The 24,566-nt window shown below is 47.8% G+C and overlaps 1 protein-coding gene across 1 annotated transcript in view; it reads left to right on the top strand.

Annotated features, from left to right (window-relative positions):
* The first annotated feature begins 11,764 nt into the window (after nucleotides 1-11,764).
* LMTK2 (lemur tyrosine kinase 2) overlaps nucleotides 11,765-24,566 on the top strand; it is a 58,076-nt gene continuing 45,274 nt past the window's right edge. The window contains exon 1 of the mRNA XM_075565058.1: nucleotides 11,765-12,182. Within this exon, the coding sequence (XP_075421173.1) occupies nucleotides 12,077-12,182 (106 nt within the window). The 5' untranslated portion in view covers nucleotides 11,765-12,076. The remainder of the gene's footprint in view (nucleotides 12,183-24,566) is intronic.

Raw genomic sequence — 24,566 nt, 5'->3', positions numbered from 1 at the left:
GTTAGGCCTAGATTGCTAACCCATGAGTTGTGAGTGGAGCCACACCCACCCTCCCACACAGCAGAAGATTGTTTTAGTAATCTGCTCCTGTGATGACGACATCCAAAAAGAGCCTAAAAACCATTTCTACTCTGTTACAAGGGGTGACTAGGAGTCAGAATGCATTCAATCGCACCTAAGAACAATGGAAACAAAGGTCGCCAGGTAATACATGTAATCTGTGCTAGACTGATATCCTAATCTAACCACCTAGTGATACACAGAAATAAAAAACCTGGCAGTCTGCTTACAATAAGATTACAGCCAAGGATATCCTATGGAGCTCTTCCACCCTATCACATGCAGAGGCCCCTGTAAGTTGTAATTGACTTATGGCAACTATGGAGTTCTATTTTTACGAAAGTTCCTTGTCAAAATAAAGTGAGTCAACCAGGCAGTTGTTCTCTGCACAGAGCACCTGGAGCCACTGAGAGAGAAGGAGAGTTAGGAAAAAGAGAAATCTATGGAATTTTTTAATGTAACATTGGCGATGTGATGGTTACGGTTGTGCTGCTAACTGCAAGGTCAACAGTTCAAAACCACCGGCTTCTCTGAGGTAGAAAGGCAATGTGTCTACTTCCATAAAGAATTACAGTCTCAGAGACCCACAGGGGGCAGTTCTCTTCTGTCCTATAGAGAACAGACAGAGCATACCAAGCCACAAAGACCACTGCTGCAGAGTCGACCCCAACTTCTAGTGAGCCGGTAAGACAGAGCAGAACTGCCTCAATGGGTTTCCCAGGCAGGAATTCTTTATGGAAGCTGACTGACGGCCTCATCCCTCCTGCACGGGGGTGGGGCTGCTGGATTCGAACTGCCCATTTTGGGGTTAGCAGCCCAACACCCCTACAGCCCCTGAGCTCCCTCACATCTGTTTTAGGGTATGAAAGAGACCCCCAAGGGGCACGTTTATGAAGTCTCAAACAGGACAGAGACAAGGACAGAGCATACAGATAAAGGAGACCTGTAGCACGAGGGGATCGTGGCATCCAAGGGTCCACAGAGAATCTGGGGCTGAGGAGGACGTGGGAGGACCAAGGAAACTGTCCCTGAAGCTGGACTGGTGGCACATGACTGTATCACAGTGGCAGTGGAATCAAGACCTTGAAATCAGAACATGTACACTATGCCCCTCAGATAAAGCTTCAAGTGTTACTACTTATAAAATGTTACAATCGGCCCAGTACCTAGAAAGTGGTTTGTAAGGCACCGTCCAATAAAACTCACCTTCTAAGGAAGGCATCCGCACTAACGAGGTTGGCGAAAGAGACATTCATGGTATGATTTTGACGTGGTGCTCAATTCCTCAATCTCAAAATCCTGTGTGCACTTTTTAACAAATCCTGAAATGATACCACAATCAAACCCACTGCTGTTGAGAGTGGGTTCCAACTCATAACAACTCCACAGGACCAAGGACAACTGCTCTCATAGACTTGACTGGGCTGCAAATACTTACTGAAGCTGACTGCCTCATCATTATCCTTCGGGGTGTCTGGTGGGTTTGAACCACCCACCTTGAAGTCAGCAACACAATGCCAGACTTACTGTGCCTCCAAGGGGCCTGGCACCTCTCCAGTGAGTTGAAAAATCTATATGAAAAACTGATTTCCTCTGTAAACCTTCACTCAATTTATAACAAAAAGTTAAAGAGACAACACTTTTCTGACATCAAGGCGACACAATAGGATAGGATAGACCTGCCCCTGTGGTTTCTGAGACTGTTAACCTTTACAGAGTAGAAAGCCTCATTTTTCTCCCAAAGAGCTGTGAGTGGTTTCAAACTACTGACCTTGCTGTCAGCAGCCCAATGAGCAAGTGCTATACCTCGCATTCTTCAAAAGCAGTTTTGTCTCAATTTTGCTTAACCAATTGTATCCCCAATAGGCTCCTATAAATGTTCTAGTAGGTATGAAATGGTATCTTGCTGTAATTTACATATATACATATATAATTACACATGCATACACATTTTATATATATATATATATATTTTTCCCCCCCTAATAACCAATGATGGAGCAGCCCTGGTGGCATAATGGTTACGGGTTGGGCTGCTAACTGAAAGGTCAGCCGTTCAAAACCACCACCTGCTCCCAGGGAGAAAGAGGAGACTTTCTCCCGCTGCAGAGTCACAGTCTTAGAAACTCACAGGGGCAGTTCTATTCTGCCCAATAGGGTTGCGTTGAACCAGCATCAATTCGATGGCAGGGAGTTTGGGCAATGACCAGTGAAGGAGCCCTGTTGATGTAGTGGATTATAAGTAGGCAGTTGATATTTTCAAAAGCTCATTCACTGCCCTTGAGTCATTCTGACTCATGGTGGCCCTGACGGATACAGTCGAACTGCCCCTGTGGGTTTCTGAGACTAGGTAAGTCTTCAGGGGAGTGACATCTCTTTTGTGACATCAAGAGGGGAAGCAAGTGAGCAAGGATGAAGGGACATTCTACCACAGAAAGAAACGCTGATGGAGGACTGCAGCCTTTAGGCGTGGGGCCCCTGTACTGGGAACCTCCTGAAACTGGAAGACACACAGACTTCCCCTAAAGCTCACACTGAATTCAAATTTCTCGTTTCTTAGACTGTGGAAGAGTAGGTGTTGGGCTGCTAACTGCAAGGTCAGCAGTTGGAACCCACAAGGTGCTCTGCTGGAGAGAAACACAATTTTCTACTCCTGTAAAGATTGACAGTCCCTGAACTGGAAACACAGGGAATCCAGGACAGATGATCCCTAGAGGGCCAGTGGTGAGAGTGGCGATACCAGGAGGGTGGAGGGATGGTGGGGTAGAGAGGGGAAACTGATAACATAAATCTATATATAACCTACTCCCTGGGGGATGGACAACAGAAAAGTAGATGAAGGGAGACATTGGACAGTGTAAGATCTGACAAAATAATAATTTATAAATAGTCAAGGGTTCATGAGGGAGGGAGGAGCAGGAAGGAAGGGTGGGGAAATGAGGAGCTGATGCCAGGGGCTTACACGGAGAGCAAATGTTTTGAGAATGATGAGGGTAATGAATGTACAAATGTGCTTTATACAATCGATGTATGTATGAATTGTGATAAGAGTTGTATGAGCCCCCAATAAAATGATTAAAAAAAAAAGATTGACAGACCCTGAAGCCCACAGGGAAAGGTCTACCGTGCCTTACAGGGTGGCAATGACTCAAATTTGACCCAATGGCAGTGAATGAGAATGACCAAGGATACTAAGTATCCTTTCATGTGTTTATTGGCTATTTATCTATCTTCTTTGGAGAAATATCTATGTAGAATCCTACTCCTTTGCCAATTGTTAAATTGAGTAAGGGTTGTGGATTGAGTTACATCGACCCACCCCCTCAAAAAATAAAAAAAGTTTGTGTCAACTTGGCTGGACCAGTATTGTGTGGCTGACTTCCATTGTGTGATCTGATGTGATTAGCCTCGTGTTGTGATGTATTATAAATCATAACTACTGTATGTTAATGAAGGAGTCCTCACGGTGCTTTGTTAGACATTGAGCTGCTAACCGCAAGGCCAACAGTTCAAACTCACCGACTTCTTCCCAGGAGAGAGATAAGCTTTTCTACTCTCACAAAGATTCACAGCCTTGGAAAGCCTAGACTGAGTCACTCTATGTTGGACTGAATTTGAGGCAGAATCAATGTATCTTGAGCTTTGACTCACAGCCTTATGAGTGTGTGATGGCATACCTTACTGAAGTCGCCAACCTTACTCAAATCAAACACTTGCTTAGGTCACACCTTTTCTATAACAAAATCAAAGAAGAGAGAAGGGAGCAGAGAGGGGAAGGACCTCACTCCTATAAAGAAAGAAGAGTCAGGAATGGAGCATGTCCTTTGGGCCCAGGTTCCCTGCGCTGAGAACCTCCTGGACTCAGAGGAAGATGGAGATCGCAAAGAATGCTGGACCCAGAGATGTTAGAAGGAGACAGGGCCTTTCCCTGGAGCGGGCACCCTGAATTCAGACTTCACGTGTCCTAACCCGTGAGGAAATAAATTTCTGTTTGTTAAATCCATCCATTCGTGGTATACTTCTGTTACCGCAGTGCTAGAGAGCGATGACCTCTTTGTTGAATCGTAAGAGTTCCACATGTATGATTTGCAAATATTTCCTTCCATTGTGTGGTTGTCTTTTCACTTTCTTTATGAAGTCTTTTCAAGCACAAATGTTGGATCTTAACAAAGCCTTTTTCTCTTCTTTTTAGTCACGTGTGCTCTTGGTGTCATTTCTGTGAAACCCTAAACCAATCCAAGTATTTCCTTATAATCCTTTTGTTTTTACAAGGTCAGAATTAATAGCCTATGTTTCATTTCTGATATTAGAAATTTGTGACGACTTTTTTTGCCAGTCTAGTTAGATATTTGTCAATTTTGTTGATCTTTTCAAAGAATCATCTTTGGGTTTCACTGATTTTTCTATACAGTTCATTCTTTCTTTCATATTTCTGTTATAATCTTTATAATTTACTTCCACTTCTTGCTTTAGGTTAACCTTGCTCTTTGTTTTCTCATCTCAAGGTAGAATATTAGGTTATTGATTTGAGATTTTTCTTATTATTATATAAATGAAGGCATTTGGAGCTATATATTTTCCTCAAAGCATTGCTTTATCTACATCTTGTAATTTTTGGTAGGTTGTGTTTTCCATGTTAATCATCTTGAAGCATTTTCTAATTTCCCTTGTGAATTCTTTTTTTGACCTATTAGCTACTTGTGAGTGCGTTGCTTAGTTTCCATATGTTTGAGAATTCCTCAAATCCCCTCCCCACCTTTAAAAAAAAATTATTGGTTTGCTATTTCACTCTGCTATGGCCAGAGTACACTTTGTATAACTTCAATCCTTTAAAGTTTATTGTGGCTTCTTTCATGGTTCAATGTATGGTGCATCCTGAAGAATGTCCTATGTACACTTGAGAAGAATGTTTGTTCTGCTGCTTTGGGATGGAGTGCTTTATATAGATGTCTGTTAGTTCTAGTTGGCTGATAGAATTGTTCAAGTCTTCCAGAACCTTGTTCAAGTCTTGTAGTTCAAGTCTTCAATACATTATTACAAGTCAGGTGCTGAAGTTTTCAACTGTTATTATGGAATTTTATTTTTCTCTCTTGAATTCTCGTCTTTCCTTCTTGGGGGCTTTCTTGTTCAGTGTATGTTTTGTGGGGCTGGTACTTTTGTCACAACAAGCTGCTCGTCCTTATCTCTAATGCATTTTTGTTTTTAATTGTGTTTTGTCTGATATTAGTATAACCATACCAATTATTTTGGATGCTGTTTGCACGGTATTTCTTTTCCATACTTTTGCTCTGGAGCTACTTGTGTCTTCAGATCTAAAACACATCTCCTGCCCGAAAGCCACGATGGACACGCCTTCAGAAGCAGTGAAGGGAGTAATGATTCCCTGAGGGTTTGGGAAGAGGGGAGCTGATAACAATGACGACTGTGTAACCCCACTTGAGGGGAATGAATTACAGAATTGCAGGTGAATAGGCAGATTGGATGGTATAAGATACAGCAAATAGATATAATGTAATGTAATATAATATAATTATAAGGGTTCCTGGGGGTAGGGTGGGGGAGGGAGGGGATCAAAGGGAGCTGATATCAAAGAGTTCAAGAAGAAATAAAATGTTTTTAAACTTATAATGGTAGCAATTGTACAATCATGCCTGATCTAATTGAATTATTGACTGTTATAATATCTGTAAGAGCTCCCAATAAAATGATTAATAAAATAAAATAAAATGAATCTCTTGTAAGGAGTCTATAGTCGGGTCATGGTTTTCTAACCATTCTGTCAATTTCTACCTATCCTTTTGTCCATGTACATAGAATACAGTCATCAATAAGGTAGGATTTGCACCCACTGTTTTGTGATTTATTTTCTGGATATCTCTTGTCCTTTTTATTCCTCCTGTGCCCCATCACTGCCTTCTTTTTTTTTTTTATTTTAACAATTTATTGGGGCTCATACAATTCTTTTCACAGTTCATACATATACATACATCAATTGTATAAAGCACATCTGTACAGTCTTTGCCCTAATCATTTTTTTCTCTTTTCTTCTTTTACATTTTATTAGGGACTCATACAACTCTTACCACAATCCATACATATACATACATCAATTGTATAAAGCACATCCATACATTCCCTGCCCCAATCATTCTCAAGGCATTTGCTCTCCACTTAAGCCCCTTGCATCAGGTCCTTGTTGCTGTTCTTAACAATAAAAAATGCTTGGCAGTTGTCCTGGAAATTTCAATTAGTATGATACTTTAAAATAATCTAGTTCAGATTAATATCAGCTCAATTTTAATAGCGCACACACTTTTACCCCAATATAACTCTCACCTTCTGTTTTTTGGCACTAATATCATCATACAAATTATATCTTTATACATTATAAGCCCATCAACACAGGTTTATAATTACAGCAGTACATAATTATTTTTGAAAACAAGATAGGACAGGACAAAGTTAAAAATCAAAATACATTTATGTTGTCTATTACAATTTGGTCCTTAGTTCCTTTTCCTGGTACTTTTTATTTCTCCGGGTTAATTTGCGTTGTTATCTACCAATCTTTCCTTCTAGTCCAAAGAACTCCCTTTCGCACTTCTCATGGACATGGCTGCTAGCAATGAACTTGCTCAGCGTTTGTTTATCTGGGAATGTCTCAATTTAATCCTTCCTTCTTTTGAAGGATAGTTTTGCTGGATATACTATTTTTCCATTTTTCTTCAGAACTTTGAGTATGTCATTCACCTCCTGCGGAGCCTCATGGTTTGGATGAAAGGGTAGATGTAAATCTTCTTGAGGGTCTCTCAGACATGAGGAGTGACTTTATCTTGCCACTCTTTCAATATCTTTTCCTTGTCTTTGTCTTTTTGATAGTCTGTGATGTCCGTTTAGGTGTGGATCTCTATGACATCATTGTGCTCAAGCTTCTTCTTCTTTTTCTGTTGTCGATTTAGTCTGCTGGTCTCTCCAGCTCTGGTGTTAAACAAGGGAGCCCTGCTGGCATAGTGGGTTATGACTCATTGGGATGCTGATCAAAGGGTCAGCAGTTTGATTCCACCAGTTGCTCCTCAGGAGACAGATGAGGTTTTCTGCTCTCGTAAAGATTTAACGCCTCAGAAACCCAAGGGGCGGTTCTACTCTGTTCCATGGGGTTGCTACAAGTCAGAGTAAACTTGATGACAGTAGGCAGGATGCTAAACAATAGCCACGGGCTGTCTTTTGAAGGAACCCTGGTGGCACAAGTGATTCAGTGCTTGGCTATTGGCTGAAAGGTTGGTAGCTTGTGGTAGTTACATAATCTACTGTCAACTTGAGGAAGGATGGACTCTGGCCTGTCAATCAGGATATAACCAATGAAGCCTCTGTGTGGGCGTGGCCTTCTCTTGAGGATTCTGGGAACTCCTGTCTTCCTCTCTGGAAGCAGGACACACACTCTCTCTGCTTGACATTCCTGTTGAGAAGCCACATGGAGTGACGCTAATGGAACCAGAGCCCTGGAGCTGGAGGAGCCACGTGGAGACCCATGCCAGTGCTGAGATGCTACTACCACCACTGGATCCGCAAGACTTTCCACCCACTGGCCTGTGTTCTGCCAGCATTTGGCATCATTGCATGTGTTGCGTGAGTCTGAAGAGGAATTTGTAGATTGGTATTGGACATATGGGATAACATCAGACTTAAGGGCTTGATCTGGACTGGGCTGGGATATTTTCTTAATATGCAATTACTCTTTGATATAAAGCTCTCTTACATATATGTGAGTGTCCTGTTATTTGTTTCTCTAGTTAACCTAGGCTAACACATGGTCCAAACCCACCCAGACAAGAAAACCCTACGGTGCAGTTCTACTCTGTTCCAGGGGCGTGGGGTGAGCTGGAGTTGACTGGATGGCACCTGTGTCAGGCTGGGTAGATGAGGGAAACAAATCCATAGAAACTCATATGTATATAAGAGAGTGTTTTATATGAAGGGTAAGTGTACATTAAGAAAGCATCCCAACCCAGTGCTGCCCAAGCCCACAAGTCCAACATTAACCTATATGTCCAACAGCAATCTACAGAGTCCTCCTCCATCTCACAAAACACATATGTTGATAATGACTGCAGGAGGAAAGTTGAATCAGTGAGTGTGTAAGCATCTCAGCGCTGGCAGGAGTCTCCTCATGGCTGCCCCAGCACCCAGGGCTGCATCGGGGTAGGTCCATGTGGCTTCTCCTCAGGGATGTCTTGCAGGATGTGAGCCTTGACAGCTGAAGCAGGGAACTGGCTAAGGCAGCTGCACCCTGGTCCAACCATCAGAAAGCAAGAGACCTGAGAACTAGAAAGGCGAGGCTCACTGAGCCATTTATCCCTCCGCCCTTCAATGACTCCCACATGTGTTTATCGGCCAGGTTGGCACAGTAAACTTTAACTATCTCAGTACCCAGTGATAACCTTTCTTTGACAAATCGGGCTGTTTGCACGGAGGGAGAGAGCACTGGGTGAGTTCAAAGTCAACTTGGAGAATGGTGCTTTCCTCGGGATCTGACAGACAGGGCAAACAGTGACCATCTTTGGGAATGGGCTTGGGGAAGGGGGTCTCCGATCCCGTTCTGCCTCCTCCAGAGGCTCCTAGGCTGCCTGTTTTACAGATCCCACGGTTGTGAGTTTTGGTTTTGAGGTCTTTCATGGACACAGCGCTTGAAGAAGAGGAGCAGGACAGGTTACAACCCCTCAAAGTCTGCTGATTTTACCGAGGTTCATCCATGTCTCTTGGATAGATGCTCCTGTGATGTTGCCAACTTTTGATTAATTTAAGTCTTCTTTAAAAGAAAAAAAACATTTAAATGCTTTCTTGTACCGTTATAAACCATCTCCGTGGACCACATGGTCAGCCCAACATCCAGAACCTGGCAGCAGCCTCAGGGCAGCCTCTGAGCCTCTCATTCTATCTCGAACAGAGCACACATGTTGGCCTCACACACAGGGTCTTTCATGCTTCCGATGCTCAAGGGGCTTGTGTTGTCTGGGAGCTCCGAGTGCCCCTGTGTATGTGACCAAGTTGGCGGGAGGCCAGAATTCTTAACTAGTTGATTTTGACGACTTGGGGACCAGTGTTCTTGTTCTCACGGGGAAATGGATTTCCGGTGACCCCTCCTTCACCGTTCTGGAAGTGCTTCTCCACATGACATTGTTTTCAGCCTCGTTTGTTTTCCTCTGTCCTGGAAGAAGCACCGCCAGGGCGCCCCTTAGAAGCGAGGGTGGCAGGACTTCCACGCACGTACTCTGACTTGCCATCAGGAGCCACCAGTGCCTGGAGAAGGGGATCATGCTTGGCTAAAGGGAGGGTTAGTGAAAAAGAGGAAGACCCTCGATGAGATGGAGTGACACGGTGGCTGTCACACTGGGCTACAGCTAGGCAAGGATGGTGAGGACCTAGCAGAGTTTTGTACTGTGGCACATAGGTTGTCTCTGTGACCTGGAGCCACCTGGATCATACCTAACAGCAACCACTGTCTGGCCCTGTTTTTAACGATGGCTATGTTGAACCACTGGCATGCAAGCTCTCTGAAGATTTAATGACTGGCTTCCATATGAGCTGACTTGGCAGGTCCCTCGTGCCTGCAACCCATTTAATACAGCTCATTTCTGCAAACCTTTTGAGTGCCTGCTGGGTGCCAGATCTCCAGAAGTGCCTGCTCACACAGGAACAAGATGCTTCCAGATTCCTCAGCAGCCAGCCTGCACCCAGAGCTTGCTGGCAGGACAAATACTGCCAGAAGGGTGGTCCAGGCAATGCCTTGACATGAAAGCAACCTTGGCCAAGACAGAGCACAGGTGAGAAGGGCTGAAGGATGCCTGAAGGAGGCTGCTCCTAATCTGCAGAATGGAATCTGTAGTTGTGCCAAGGGCTGTTTTTCCAAGGTGTTGGTGCAAGAAACCAAGCAAAGAGGGCTGTTTGCTTTTCTTTATTCGCTTCATCACTGGAACGTGTACAGGGGAGGAACCTGGGTAATGGAACAGTGGTGAGATGGGGTAGAGGTCTCCATTAGGCATCTCTGAGGAACACATGTCTTAAGCCTTATTTTGGGATGTGGAAGGGAAAAAATAAAAGCTTTCCAATGTTTGGTCTTGCTCGGCTAATAACGAAACCTGCTTTGGCATTGTGGCCTGACATGCTGCACCTTAATTATAATGAACAATCCCAAGGATAATGAGACAGGGCGTAAGTTAGGTAAACAGAGTCTCTCCCTAGTTTCCTCAAACTCAAAGTCCAGCGTGTCCTGATAGGAGGGGAAGCGTGGTGGCAGAGTGATTGTGTTTCTTTTCTGTGCCTTTGCCTTCCTTCCTGGCCCCAGCTAGCTTTCAGCAGAAAGCCGTGGACACCTGGACATAGCATTCCATGGCCTGGGCTTTGTCTGTGGGTCCAGGGCTAGGTTAGGAGCATGGCACCGTGCTATTTGGAGAGTGTGGAAAATTGTGGAAAGGTTTTCTCCCGTTACCAGGTGGTTACCAGGTTTACAACATTCAAACCAGTTCCTCTCACTGCCCATCAACCGGACCGCAAGGGCTGCTTCAGAAAAGAACCTGGCACAGTACCAACCCCCAGGCCTTTGACCACGACGACACTTCCTCCTGAAACTCTTGAAGGGAAGCCTCAGGGAACGGTGTGAGTGGGAGGTGGTGTGATCGGGTAAAGGTCTCCATTAGACAGCTAAGGAATGCAAACCTTAACCCCTGCTCTGAGGAGTGGAAAATAGAGTTTTCTAACTTTCTTGTTTCGAAAGCAACCTCTCCACCTCTCGGTGGGGAGAGAGGCGTCTGAGGGCTGCACCTTCCTGGCCACCAGGCTCCAAACCTAGATGCCTTTCTTCGTTCAAAATGGGGCAATGCTTCAGCACCTGGCTGCTAACTCAGAGGTGGATGGTTCGAATCTACCCAGTGGTTGCTCCTGTCAAAATCACAGCCCAGGAGACCCCATGGGACAGTTCTGCCCCACAGGGTTGCTGTGAATAGGAATCCATTCTATGGCACCTAACCTAGAATTCCTCCCCACCCCGACCCTCAGCTCAATCAGATAGAGTTCCTGCCCTCAGAGAACTTACAGTCACTGGACTGTGACTGCTGTGAAGGGTCGGGGAGGGTCGTAAAGGAGAGCCACTCATTCCTCCTGGAGGCTGGGGAAGGGCCTTCTTGGAGTCAGGAGCCTAGGTGAAGTCATGCGCTCTCAGGCTTGAGACATGAAGGAGGAGTTTCTGCCAGGTAGACAAGAGAGGGCAGGAAGGGCACTCCTGGCTGAGCCAAGGAGCTGAATCATTGGATGACTAGGGGAGGGGCATCCTGTTCTTGTGGAATTTCCATCAAAAGCCCAACGCCCAACCCTGAGCGGATGTGTAGGTCATCGCCAGCAGAAGAGCTTTAAGAAGGCCCTGACAGGGAAAAAGCCACAAAGACAAAACAGTGCCCTGTTGGCATGTTATAAAATCCCTAGGGGGCGGGTAATTTCAGGATAGATGAGTGACTTCTATTGTCTTCTTTCTACTGGTCTGCATTGGGGGCTTGGAACTAATCGTGGGTATGACCTGCTGTCCACGCACTCCTCAGACTGCAGGGGGCGCCCTGGCGGCCACCCCGCCCTCCGCCAGAGCGCTGACGATTGGCCGACGGCGCCGTCTCTCACGGCGTCCCGCCCCCGCGCTACGTCACATGACGCAGCCCATCATGGCGGCTGGAGCGCGGCTTCCCGGGCCCGCGGCTCCGCAGGGCTGCTGCCGTTGCTGCTGTTGAGACGGCGGCAGTGGCGGTGCGGGCGGGCTGACGGGCGCGTGGGAAGGATGGTCTTTCTGCGGCCGGAGCGGCGGGTGCGGACCAGGAGCCGGGCTGAAGTTAGGCCGAAGCAGCGTGTGCTCGGGGGCAGCCGGCGCGGGTGCCGCTGAGGCTGCGGAGGAAGGCAGGACCGACTGACTGACTGACTGGCGGGCGGACAGACCGACCCCCCGAAAGCCGGCCTTGGGGGCCGTGCTGTGGATGAGATGCCGCGGCCGCCGGCGCGGCCGCCAACGCCGCCTCTGATGCTGCTGCTGCTGCTTCTGGCTGCCGGCAGCGGCGGGGCCGCGCCACTTCCGCAAACAGGTGCAGGTGAGCGGGCCGCGGCGGGGCTGGGGCTGCGGGCCGCGGCCACCCGGCGACAGGGCGCGGGGCGACGAGGATCGGAGGCCTGGCTGGCGCGTGAGGCCGGGGAAGCGAGCCTGAGCCAGGCTCCTGCCGCAGGGGCGTGGGGTGGGGGCGGGCTGCCGCTCGAGGGCCGAGGCGGGGGCGAGGCGCTGCCATCGAGCTCGGGGAGGGCGCCGAGCGGGGGTGGCACGACCGAGCCGTCCCGGAGGAGGCTGCGGCACCGGCGCTGGACCTGTTGCCCGAAGGACCTCAGCCTCCATCCTCCCCCTCGCTGGCAGCGCTGCCTCCCCTTCCAGATGTCACCTGCCTCCTGTGCGTTTCTCACTTCTTATAAATAAAGAACCGTTTCTTCGCCCGCGATCATACTCCGATGCAAATGACGCCGGGAGCCTGGCGGAGTTTCTGTCGCTCCCCGCAACTTGTTCCGAAGTTGTAAATTGATTTTCAGACGCTCTGCTTTTCATTCGAAATGAATCTCTGGGGGGGAGAAGGAAACGACTCGGCTATAAATATTCCTCTCGTCGGAAGCATGTCATCCGAGTGGCAGCCTTTGACTAACTATTGACAGCCTGGCCCGGGATGATTGAAGTTTCTCCTTTAGCTAGGTCGGTTTGCGATGTATTTATTTTTTTAGCGCCCCCACCACCCCCCTTTCCAATTCCACAACCTCGATCGCATGGGAGGTTGCTTTTCCTCCATAGAACGTGAACCCAAGAAAGCATCCCAATTTGATTTGCCAAAAACGAGGCTAATGTGTCACCAGCGTCCGCTGCTGATCTTTGAAACGAGGGAGACCGACGTTTTAGGGATTAACGGAGATTTTCTTTTTTTTTATCTGAAAGAGAACTTAAAAGAACCATCTGCCCTGTTTCTTTGTTTAGCTAGTGGTGCTCCTTAGGCCCAGGGAGCCATGTGCCCTAGCCAAGGTGACACAGCTAAATTGCAGGTAGGAGCACAACTAAAACTCAGGTCTTCAGATTCCCCTGGTGTGTCGGTTTCCTGCTTGCCACGCCAAGCCTTTTTCAGGACTTTGCATAGAGGCCAGGAGTTCATTTAGGGTGACACAGATTGGGTACAGAATGTGGAAGGACTCTTGTCAAGACACATTTTTTTCGAGCAAAGGACAACTCTTACAGTCATATAACCATAATGGTTGCTGTTGCCCAAAGCCACGCAGCTATGACATTGAGTGAGTGCCCTTTGGCTGAATGTTCATTGTTATCGTTGTGCCATGTAAGGTCGCTCAGACAGTCTGGAGTGGCCACTGCCTTAGATCAAATATTTGTGAGGGTGAATTCTGTTTTCTGATCTGATACAGAGACGAGGCGTGAATGGGGATAGAGGTGTATAGGCTGCCCAGGCAAGAATCGCAGAAAGTACCTTGGAAGATAGAAAAGATGACGTAGAAAGATACTGACATTGAAAACTAAGCACTAGAGTAAAATGGGTGAAGAAGAGTATTTATGTGAAGAGGGTTCGAGAAGTTGCCCCATGACTCGGGGTGCCATTGAGATTTTCGATATTCTGGAAAGCTTACTTTTCCCGTGGGAACCTATAGAATTGTACCTGCCTCTCTGGCGGTTGTTTATTCCATTCTTTTGTTATTTTGTGGAGGTGTGACTGGTCAAATGTAAGTAGGTTCTGTTGGGGCGGGGGCGGGGGGGTGGGGGGGGAGCTGTAAAAGGAAGCAAGCAGAAATAAGTAGAAGAAGTAACCCTCAAACAGAAACATATGTTGGAGGTACCAAAATCCTAAAGAAATAACTTGGTAAGTTAGCATAACATTTGTGTCCATTCTGATACCTGCAGCTATGTGGTCTGACAAGAGGCCTGTAATGGACAGGTACCAGTCCTGGTGGCTGTCAGGTCTGTTTCAGGAGCAGCCCCAGGTGTGTCCAGAGTCTAACTGCCCAGTCATGTTTTCGGTAGCTAATTGTCCAGTGGTAGATCGCCAGGCCTTTCTTCCATGGCTCCTCTGAGTGGACATGAGCCTCCAACCTCTTGGTTAGCGGCCAATCACCAGGGCCTCTTGGATGACTCGTACTTGGATTTAAAGTCAGTTGTTCACAGTCAACAGAGATTTGGGGGTTGGCTTCTCCATCGAGGAGTGATTAGGAATCCGGTAACAGGTGGATTCTTGATCAAGAGAGATTTGATCAAGACGAATGAAAAAGAAAAACTCTTTCGGCTTCTCTGGACCAGTGAGCTCACTTGTGTTTACCATGATCTGAAGGGCTGTCATTTAAAAGTCGGGCTGGCTGGTTTCAGCTGAGGAGGCCTGCTGCACAGAGCCCCTCTGCCTCCTTCCTTGTGGCCTTTCTCTGTCAAGTTCAAGTGGGTCTCAGTAGCTCTGAGGAAGAAGTCTGGCATATTAAAAAGACGTTGGAAATAGTGACCAGACTCCTCCTCTTTGCCCACGCTCTGCCGTGGTGGAGTAGCCTGTGGCGCAGTGAGTACTCAAATCTCAAGGTCAGCAGTTTGACACCACCAGCTGATCCTCAGGAGAAAGACGAGGCTTTCTACTCTTGTAGTTCTCCCCTGTCCTAGAGGGTCGCCATGAGTGGGAGTTGCCTGGGTGGCTGTGAGTCTGGTTTAGTTTGGTTCCATGGTGGGGGAGACAGCCAAGCTTGTGGTCCGTCATTCAGAGTGAAGATCATTTACCTAAGGGGCTTTGCGACCTTTCTAGGTGAGGCGTTGGGAAAAGGTCCTTACGCCCTCAGTCATCCTCAAGTTATGCAAAGACTTTGAGTGGCACACAGGCCTCTGCACTGCCTTGCCTCAGAGCCTCTTCTGAGACTTTCCATGTCGATGTTTCTCTGAGCCCTCAGCCTTGCTGACCCCCCCTTGCGGGATCTTACATAAAGGGAGAAAGTCCACCACCCCACACAGTTAAAATGACCAGACTCAGACTCCAGGGGAGAGATTCCCTTCTCTGGGCCACAGTTACCAGACCCTTGAAGAAGGAGGAGGAAATGTTTCATATGCCTTTCGGGAGACTGCCAGGCTCCACAGTGAACGTGGGGGCTGCAGAGGAAAGGCGAGCCAGTGTCTGTCAAGACAGCTGGGTCCGTCCACTAGTGCTCATTAAATTAGGAGAGTGGTCAGACGAGGAGACCCTCTCGGAGTGTCCTGCGGCATATTAGGTCACCAAGTACAGAGGAAGCTTTTAGCCGTTCCAGATAAAGGGCCGCACGGAAGTCTGTGCGAAGCCAGTGGGACTCCGCTGCTGATTAAATGCCAGCCAGTGGAACTGGGGCTCTCATTTGAGATGAAACAAAACAGACTTGTATCTTGCGGAATCTTTCCACAGGGCAGGAAGCTCTTCCCAAAGTGTGCTTGGCTGGGCTTGTCTTCCGAGCTTCTGAGAAGGAAAGATGCCTTCCAGAGTCATTTTTCTCAGGATTCCTGGTGACCAGGCTCAAGGTGCGACTGGGAATGTTGTAATTACAGCGTTCAGTTGGTGATCATTTTTGACCAACCGAGTTCTGCTCAGCTCCCCGGCAGTGGGAGGTTTGATCAGCATGCAAGTGGCCGAGTCCCAGGGTTTTGTCAAAGCAGTGTGCTGACTATTCCTGCCCTTCTCTAGAAATGGAGAGAGCGTCCTCGGCCCCTGGGGTCCTCTGTGGGCTGTGTCAGCTAGATAACAGCGTGGTCTATAAAAACAATCACAGAAAGACATGGTGGTGCCAGGGCAGGAACCCCAGGCCCTACAGTGCACACACAAATAGCTCTTTCTTGCCACTGTTGACCAGCAGGTTGGCGGTTCAAACCCATCCAGCCATTTTTACCCTGTAGGAGAGAGACCAGGCGGTCTGGCCCCTCAAGATTACATCCAGGAAAACCCTCTAGGGCAGTTCCTGGTTATCACCGAGGTTTGTAGGCGGTGGAACTAGGGTTTCCAACTGGTTTGTTCCTGTTCTGTGCCCTCCTAGGATGCTCCTTTTCCATCCCAGACACACAGACAGACAGACAGATAGAATCTACGTTTCTGCAAGATCCTTGGATGGTCTTAAATGTGAGGGGACTCCAAAAAGGTCTTAGGAAGATTTTTGTCTTCATTGTGCTTTTACTTTGAACAGCCTCCCGCCCCACCACACCACACCACACACACTACCTGTAGGAATCACCTGGGGGTCTTCTGTCTGCCATGGGGTGGAAAAGGAAATTCTTTCTTTTAAATCATTTTATTGGGTGCTCCTACGACTCTTATCACAATCCATACATTCATCCATTGTGTTAAGTACATTTGTACATTTATTGCCCTCATCATTCTCAAAACATTTGCTTTCTACTTGAGTCTTTGGTATCAGCTCATTTTCCCCCTCCCTCCCTCCCCGCTCCCCTCCCATAAGAACCCTTGATAATTTGTAAATTTATATTATTTTGTCATGTCTTACACTGCCTGACATCTCCCTTCACCCACTTTTCTGTTGTCCATCTCCCAGGAAGGGGATTATATGTAGATCCTTATAATTGGTTCCCCCTTTCTACCCCACTTTCCCTCTACCCTCCCAGTATTGCTGCTCTCACCACTGGTCCTGAAGGGTTCATCTGTCCTGGATTCCCTGTGTTTCCAGTTCCTATCTGTACAAGTGTACATCCTCTGGTCTAGCCATATTTGTAAGGTAAAATTGGGATAATGATAGTGTGGGGGGAGGGGGGAGGAAACATTTGAGAACTAGAGGAAAGTAGTATGTTTCATCAGTGCTACACTGCACCCTGACTGGCTTGTTTCCTCCCCACTACCCTTCTGTAAGGGGATGTCCAGTTGCCTACAGATGGGCTTTGGGTCCCTACTCTGCACTCCCCCTCATTCACAATGATACTATTTTTTATTCTTTGATGCCTGATACCTGATCCCTTCAACACCTCATGATCACACGGGCTGGTCTGCTTCTTCCATGTGGGCTTTTGTTGCTTCTGAGCTAGATGGCTATTTGTTTACCTTCAAGTCTTTAAGACCCCAAATGCTATATCTTTTTTTTTCTCCAAATGCTATATCTTTTGATAGCCAGGCACCATCAGCTTTCTTCACCACATTTGCTTATACACCCATTTGTCTTCAGCGATCGTATCAGGGAAGTTAGCCTCATAGAATGCCAGGTTAATAGACCAAAGTATCCTTGCGTTGAGGGAGTCCTTCAATGGAGGCCCAATGTCCATCTGTTACCTTAATACTAAGCCTATAAGTATATGCAGATAGACCTATTTCTCCATCATATATAAATATATTTACATATGTACATGCCTGTATTTAGACCTCTATAAATGCCCTTTGCCTCCTAGTTCTTTCCTCTATTTCCTAGAATAGGAAATTCTAGGATGGAATCAAACCAGAATAAACCAGTTGGAATCTGGTTGCACTAAACTCTGGCACCAAAGAGCCACATAAATAAGAGATGCCTGGGCTCTGGAAAAGGAGCCCTGGTGGTGCAGTGGGTTATGCTTTGGGCTCTAGTTGTAGGGTCAGCAGTTTGAACCCACCAACCGCTCCTCAGGGCTTTCTGCTCCCATAAAAATGGACAGCCTTGGAGACCCACAGGAATAGCTCTGCCCTGTCCTGTAAGGGTTCCGGTGAGTCAGAATCTACTCGCAGGTTCTGAAACGATCCCATCGGTCCTCAGAGCAGCGTTTCAGTCCAGTTGAGAGTCAGATCCATGGATTAATTACAGGAACTTGGGATTTGGAATAAGGCTTGGGTATGAGGCCTTGCTCTCTTGTTTCAGTAGCTTTACAGCCATGGGTCAGGTACTTAACCTTTATCTAATTAGAGAGTAGGGAGAGAGGAGAGGCTATCTGGTCTCGTAAAGTCTCAGTCTCAGAAATCCTATCCAGGGTCACTATGAGCTGGAATCAACTCAATGGCAGTGGTTTTGGGGTTAAAGGGACGCTGTGGGGATAAAGTATAGTGTCATATCTGGGGTGGTACCAGGTCTGGTATATACCTGGCACTTGGCAGCCCTGATTTCTCCATTGCTTCCCAAGGCTTTGTAGGTTCTCTGGCTGATCTGTGGAATCTGCTAAGGGTGGGAAGCAGGTCTCCACGGGAGGAACTCCTTGGGGCAGCAGGGTGTCCATCCTGCGATGTCTAGAACTTATTGGAGTCAGAAAGCTTTGTTCCTCACACTAGCTCATTAGCGGGTAGGCCGAGCAGAGACCCTTTGGTGAGCAGTCTGGGTTACAGTAAGCCGCTTTATTCCCTCTTGGGATTCAGAATGCTAGAAATTTCCAAGATTATCTGAGTCTGATTGTATAGCATAAACCTTTATTTAAACATCAAGCTGCCTGAAGCACTTGCATGTGGCCAGGAGCTGGTTTTAATTGGATTAATGGAACTCTGAGCAAGCAGCCATCGCTGCGCCTACTCACAGCGGCTCCCTGTGGCCAAGCAGAACCACCCCATGGGCTTTCCTCGTCTTTCCTCCTCCGGGGAGTCCTGTGGTACCCTGGTCAGGGTGCTGGGCTGCTAACCAGCCACCAGCCACTCTGAGGGAGCAAGATGTGGGAGTCTGCTTCCATAAAGATGATTCACCGGAACCCCCTGGGGCAGTTCTCCTTTGCCACTTCAATTCACCTTGTGGGAGTTGCCTCCGCGCTGGTGGCTGTGGGTTTGGTTCTAATCTTTATGGAAGCAGATCACCAGGCCTTTCTCCTGCGGAGCGGCTATGTCGGTTCAAAGCACCAACCTTCCCTTTTGCAACTGAGGCCTTCCTTGCTGTTCTTCGCTCTTACGTAATTGATCCCAACCAAGGTTTTATATCCCATGAAGCTTCCCCAGAGGTGGTAGAGTGAACCCTGACCTGGGACTGAGCAAGCTTGGGTGGCAGGTGGTGACTCAGCCAATCTGTATGTCTGTCAATCTATGTAGCTATATTAAAACCGCACTTTCTACTGTGCTAGACTCTTTAAAATACTCCGCAGCACTCGGACCCAAGGAAACCAGTGTTATCAGAAGAGGAAGCTGGACAGGCGTCCTGACGGCTGCACCAAGATGTGTCGTGTCCCCCCCCCCCTTCATCAAAACCAGCACATGGGAAAGATGGCAAAATCAGTGTGTTGGAGCAAAATGATGTATTTTTAAATTGTAGCAAGTGACTAATTTGGAGCTGTGCCTCGGCGTTACAGTTATTTGCCACAAAGAACAGGCCTGCCGGGGGAACAGCCTCAGTATTTGAAGAAAGGGTATTATTTACTTTCCTGCAAAGGTTGTTAGCAGCAAGCAGGGAGCCCGGATAGCATCTGTTTGCGTTGTGTTTCAAGTGGGAAGAGTGGAGACAGCCGACACCGCCTGTCTCAGGTGCTGGGAACCTCACATTGGTGTGGTACGCCTCTCTGCCTCTCACTGCCCGGCCCCCAACGAGGCTAGCACTGCGCAGTCTCTTCTCTCCCACCCACAGAGGCTGGCCTGAGACCTGCTAAGACAGAGTAGTGGAATCCACCCAGAGACAGCTTAGAAGAAAGGCTTGGCGATCCACTTTTGAAAAATCAGCATGGGAAACCCTGGAAGCAAACTCTGCTCTGACATGCCTTGTCTGCAGCCAGTCCCCAGGAGTCAGAATTGGCTCTTCAGGTGTGTTAGTCTAGGTACATTAGAGAAGCAAATCCACAGAAACACATATGTATAAGGGAGAGCTTTATATAAAAGGTAAGTCCACATTAAAGAAAGCATCCTAACCCAGTGCTGTCCAAGCCCATAAATCCAACATTAGTCCATATGTCTGACATCAGTCCACAAAGTCCGTCCTCCTCCATCTCACAAAACACACTATGATGCTGACTGCAGTAGGAAAGCTGAATCAGTGAGTGTGTAAGCATCTCAGCACTGGCAGGGGTCTCCACATGGCTGCTTCAGCACCCAGGGCTGCATCGGGATAGGTCCATGTGGCTTTTCCTCAGGGATGTCTCACAGGAAGTGGGCCTTCCAGCTGAAGCAGAGAACTGACTCAGGCAGCTGCACCCTGGTACAACCATCAGAGAGTAAGACACCTGAGAACTAGAAAGGTGAGGCTCAATGAGCCATTTATCCCTCCGCCCTTCATTTAACCCCATGTGTGTTTATCGGCCAGGTTGGCACAACAAGCTTTAACTATCTCATAAGGCAACTGGTTCTGTTCTGTTTGAGATTTCTAAGGACAGGGGTACGGTTCTGTAGCCCTAATCCCTCTGGGGGCTTTGAAGACACAGTAACCTTGATGTTGCCTTTTTTTTGCAAATCTGGCCAGCTATGCATTCTTTTCTCCTAGGAAGTCAATCGTAAAAGGTTTAAGTTACTGTCAAGTCAAAAGCAGGGGTGGGGACCAGCCAGACACTGTGGCCTGAGCAGCCCCAGCATCTCTGCCTTTGGTCCCAGTGTGGGAAGTCTGGTCAAGGGAGACTCTTGCCATGACATCTGATTGTGACTCGTCGTGACTCCCGAGTGACAGTACAGCCGCCACAGCAGGTTGGTTCCCGTGGCTATGTGGAAGCAGATCACCATGTCTTTCTTAGGTGGAACCAATGTGTTTGAGCTGCCAGCCTGTCTCTTAGCAGCTGAGCCCCTTGAAGGAGGCTGCCTCTGCAGACCCCACCTGCCTCTACCCTCTCCTGGCACAAAAGGGTTAAGGTTTGTAGAATATTCCTGCAAACCCCTCTCTTCCCCTCTATAGTCCCTCTATTTGGAATCTCCTGCCTCTTCCCTGCTTCTTTCTCTATGTACTGTCTGTCAGTTACACCTCTTTTGGGGGGTAGGGGGCAGGGCAGTGGCTTTCCTGTCAGTGTCTGTGAAGCACCCACAGTTCCTCTGGTACAGGCTGAGACTACTGGAGCTTCAGGTGTTTTAAAATTAATTTATTTAATCCTTTTATGTTCCTACTCATGTGGCTTTCCTAAGGCGGAGATTCAATTGCCCCTGATGCACCTCTGTGGTTTGTTGTACAGGCAAACTTCATTTTAATGGGCCTCACAGGTAAGCGCTTTTTACAAAGGTGGCTTCTGTTGCTCACATTGTCCAATTTTGTCCATTAGAAACTCTTTCAGTTGGCTGCCGTGACCTAGCCCATCTTTCATCTCTTCCTCACTGGACCCTTCTTTACTTGCCCTGGTAGTGCAGTGAGTTGTGTTGAGCTGCTAACCAGAAAGTCAGTGGTCGAACCCGCCAGCCACCTCATAGGAAAACAGTGAGGCCATCTGCTTGCGCAGAGATTTCCAGATTCAGCAGTCCTGTGGAGCAATTACCCTCTGCCCTCCAGGGTCGCTGTGAGTTGGAACTGACTCGATAACTTTGCATGTGGTGACTTTCTAACACACAAGAAGCTCAGATCTGGGCTCTGGATTTGCTCATTGCTGGAGCAACCATACAGAATTCTGATCCTCAGTTTCCTATAGGACCTGAGTCCCAAGAGGGAAACAGAGTGGGAGAGACCTTTTGGAAACTGTAGAGACAGATGACTTGTCACTTGATTGTCCTTTGCTCCAGCAACACAATCCTCTAAATGTCAACTGATATATCAAACCACACTCAGCCGCCATCAGGCCAGTTCTGGCTCCTGGTGACCCTCCAAGGCAGTGGTTCTTACCTTCCTTTCATACAGGTCCTCATGTGGTGGTGACTGCTCCCCCAAAACCATAAAATTATTTTTGTTGCTACTTCATAACTGTAATTTTGCTACTGTTATGAATCGGACAACCCCTGTGAAAGGGTCGTTCGATCCCCAAAGGGGTCACGACCCACAGGCTGAGAACTGCTGCTCTACGGCAAAGCAGAACTGCCCCTGTGGGTCTCAGACTGCCAGTCTGTCTTCGAGGGAGTAGAAAGCCTTTTCCTATTTGAACAATACGGACAGCGTATTTTTAGAGCAACCAGTGTATGACTGATAACTGAAAACCCACTCGACTCACGGTGACCCTAGGACAGGAGGTAGTGACCTGCCTCTCCCAGAAATGGCTCTATAGCTAGGCATGCGTCGTCTTCTGCTGAGAAAGGGCCCCCTCAAAGCTGCTGCCGCCTCCTGACTAGGTCTCTGCCCCCAGGAGGTTGCTCAGGTGGTTTGCATTTCCCTCTTGTACCGAGGGTCGCCTCTAATAAGTCTTGTAACGGTGGGGCAGGGGGGTGAACATCGGACCTGGGTCACTCGAGTGAAGGTTAGCTAAGGGTCGCCCTGCTCATCCCTGTGTAAGCCTCACTGTAGCCTGGAAAGGAGACAAAACCCACTGCCTGCAAGTTGATTGCCGCATAGCTCTCTGGGGGGCTGACCTTTCACTTAAACAGCCCAGGGCATGGCTACGGCACCATCAGGGCTCCGAAAAACCAACCCACTTTAGACCATTTGCTCCCTCACCCTCTGAGAATCAAGAGGGGCTCCCTATTTGCATAGAAAACAGTTGTTAGGACTAAGCCTTATGATTCTTTTTCTTTTAACCATCCTCCTGCTCTCACCACACACACACACACACACACACACACACACACACACGCAGTGTTTCTCTGCATTCCCCCCGCCCCACGGTGCATCGCCCCCACCTGCTCATATGTAAACCCCAGGCAGGCTCTCACCTGAGATATACTTTCGGGATAAAGTCTGGGTGTTTGTGCATCACCAGCTCACTTCCATCAAGGTCCCTTAGTAATTTGCAGATTTCTGAGCCCCAGACAAACCAACTGCCTGAGAATTCTGGAGATGGGCCCGGAAATCTGCATGGACATTGCTGTCCCAGTGACCCCTGACCCTCCGCCCAGGGCAGTTTCCTTTTCATCCTGAGGAGCAGCTATGTCGTAAAACTTGATTGACCTGCGTAACCAATGAGCTTCAAAGAAGGAAGGAAACATTTTTTAATTTAGGCGTTACAACACTATCACTTCATTATTTTGGGTGAAGTTTAGGTTCCCACGGGTCATACGCCACCTTGGGTTACTGTCTTCACCAGGTGTGGGCATCCCCAGGACCATCCTTTCTGCATGTTCCCTACCCCTGGATGTTCTCACCTGTGGTCCAAAGCCAGCGTTGGCCTGCAGGTGTGGTATGGATGATTTTGTGAGCCATTTGAAGCACCTGGAGTCTGAGGAATCTCAGATCCTGACCAGCACATGAGGGGGCTTAGTGGGAAAATGGAATAGAAAGATGATGGATTTTCCCACGAACTTCTTGAAGCCCCTTGCCCATGACTGTTGCTCTGAAGAGTCGTCTTGTGCAAACTAGGAATCGTCCTATGAGCCAAGAGCTCGGCACCGCCCAGGCAGATGGAACAGCTGTGCTTTTTGACCTGCGTTCAGGTTGGCCTGCCTGTGGGAGTCTGCATGAGCAGTAGCCCCTGCCTTCTAAAAAGATGCTGAATAATTACCAGTACAAACTGAGCCTGCAGAGCCTGACTGTCAGGTGCCACTTGGGCTGCGAGCTGAGAGCCTCGAGGTGTGGAGGTGCGGCCACAGCTCCGCCCACTTTGCCGTGGGCCGTGGTGGCAGTCGGTAGGTCGAGTGGGAAGGCATTCTTCTGGAGCTGACAGAATACAGTGACATTATTCCCTGGGTGCATGCTACAACCCAGTTAATGCTAGGTCCGTAACATCTTGCTTTTTAAAACGTTTGCATTTATGAGCTCATCTCTTTGAGATTTATAGCTGATTGCATTATTTTCTGTAGAAACTTTCCCCCCCTCTTCTTTGGGCTAGCTGATTGCTCTTTGGGGATGTATTGATAGGTTCAAAATATTATTAGGGGGCTAAAGAAAGTTAAAAAAAATTGTCTCGAAACTGCCGTGTTATAAACTAAGAAAAACCTGAACACTGCCATCGAGTAGTTCTAATTCCAAAAGTCTGTATAACCAGTTGGGTTGATTCTGAACACTATGGGCTCAGAGACTGGTACAGGTGACACAGTTTGGAGTCTGTCTGTGCCTTGGGTCCTCACTGCCGTCCAGTCGATGCCGACTCACATCACCCTCCAGGACAGGGGAGAACTAACTCTGGGCTTCTGAGACTGCAGCTCTTTAAGGAAACAGGAAGCCTTTCTTTCTCCCTCAGAGTGGTTGGCAGTTTCCAACTGCTGGCTTTGTGGTTAGCATACCAGTGCAGAACCCACTCCCAGGGGTCCTGGTGCCTTGGATGGGAGAAAACAAATCATCTCCAATAGTGATTTTTCAGAGGTTGCTCTTATTCAGAAGTGAAATAGCTATAATTTAAAGAGGTTCAAGGGTTTCGTTTTTAACTTTTTTGTCTTAAATTGCTGTCACTACATATGTAACCAATCATTTGCCCTTTCTGCATTCTTCACATGGACGAGGCAGTGATATCTGACACCCTTCCTGTGTAATTTATCCATTTCCACGCTTCCCTTCTTCACCCCTGACAAGTTCACTGCCCCCTAAGGGTTCAGGAT

The sequence above is a fragment of the Tenrec ecaudatus genome, chromosome 12, assembly GCF_050624435.1.
Source record: "Tenrec ecaudatus isolate mTenEca1 chromosome 12, mTenEca1.hap1, whole genome shotgun sequence".
Classification (NCBI taxonomy): domain Eukaryota; kingdom Metazoa; phylum Chordata; class Mammalia; order Afrosoricida; family Tenrecidae; genus Tenrec; species Tenrec ecaudatus.
Note: the sequence above shows the minus strand (reverse complement) of the source record. Positions and strands in the feature narration are given on the sequence as shown.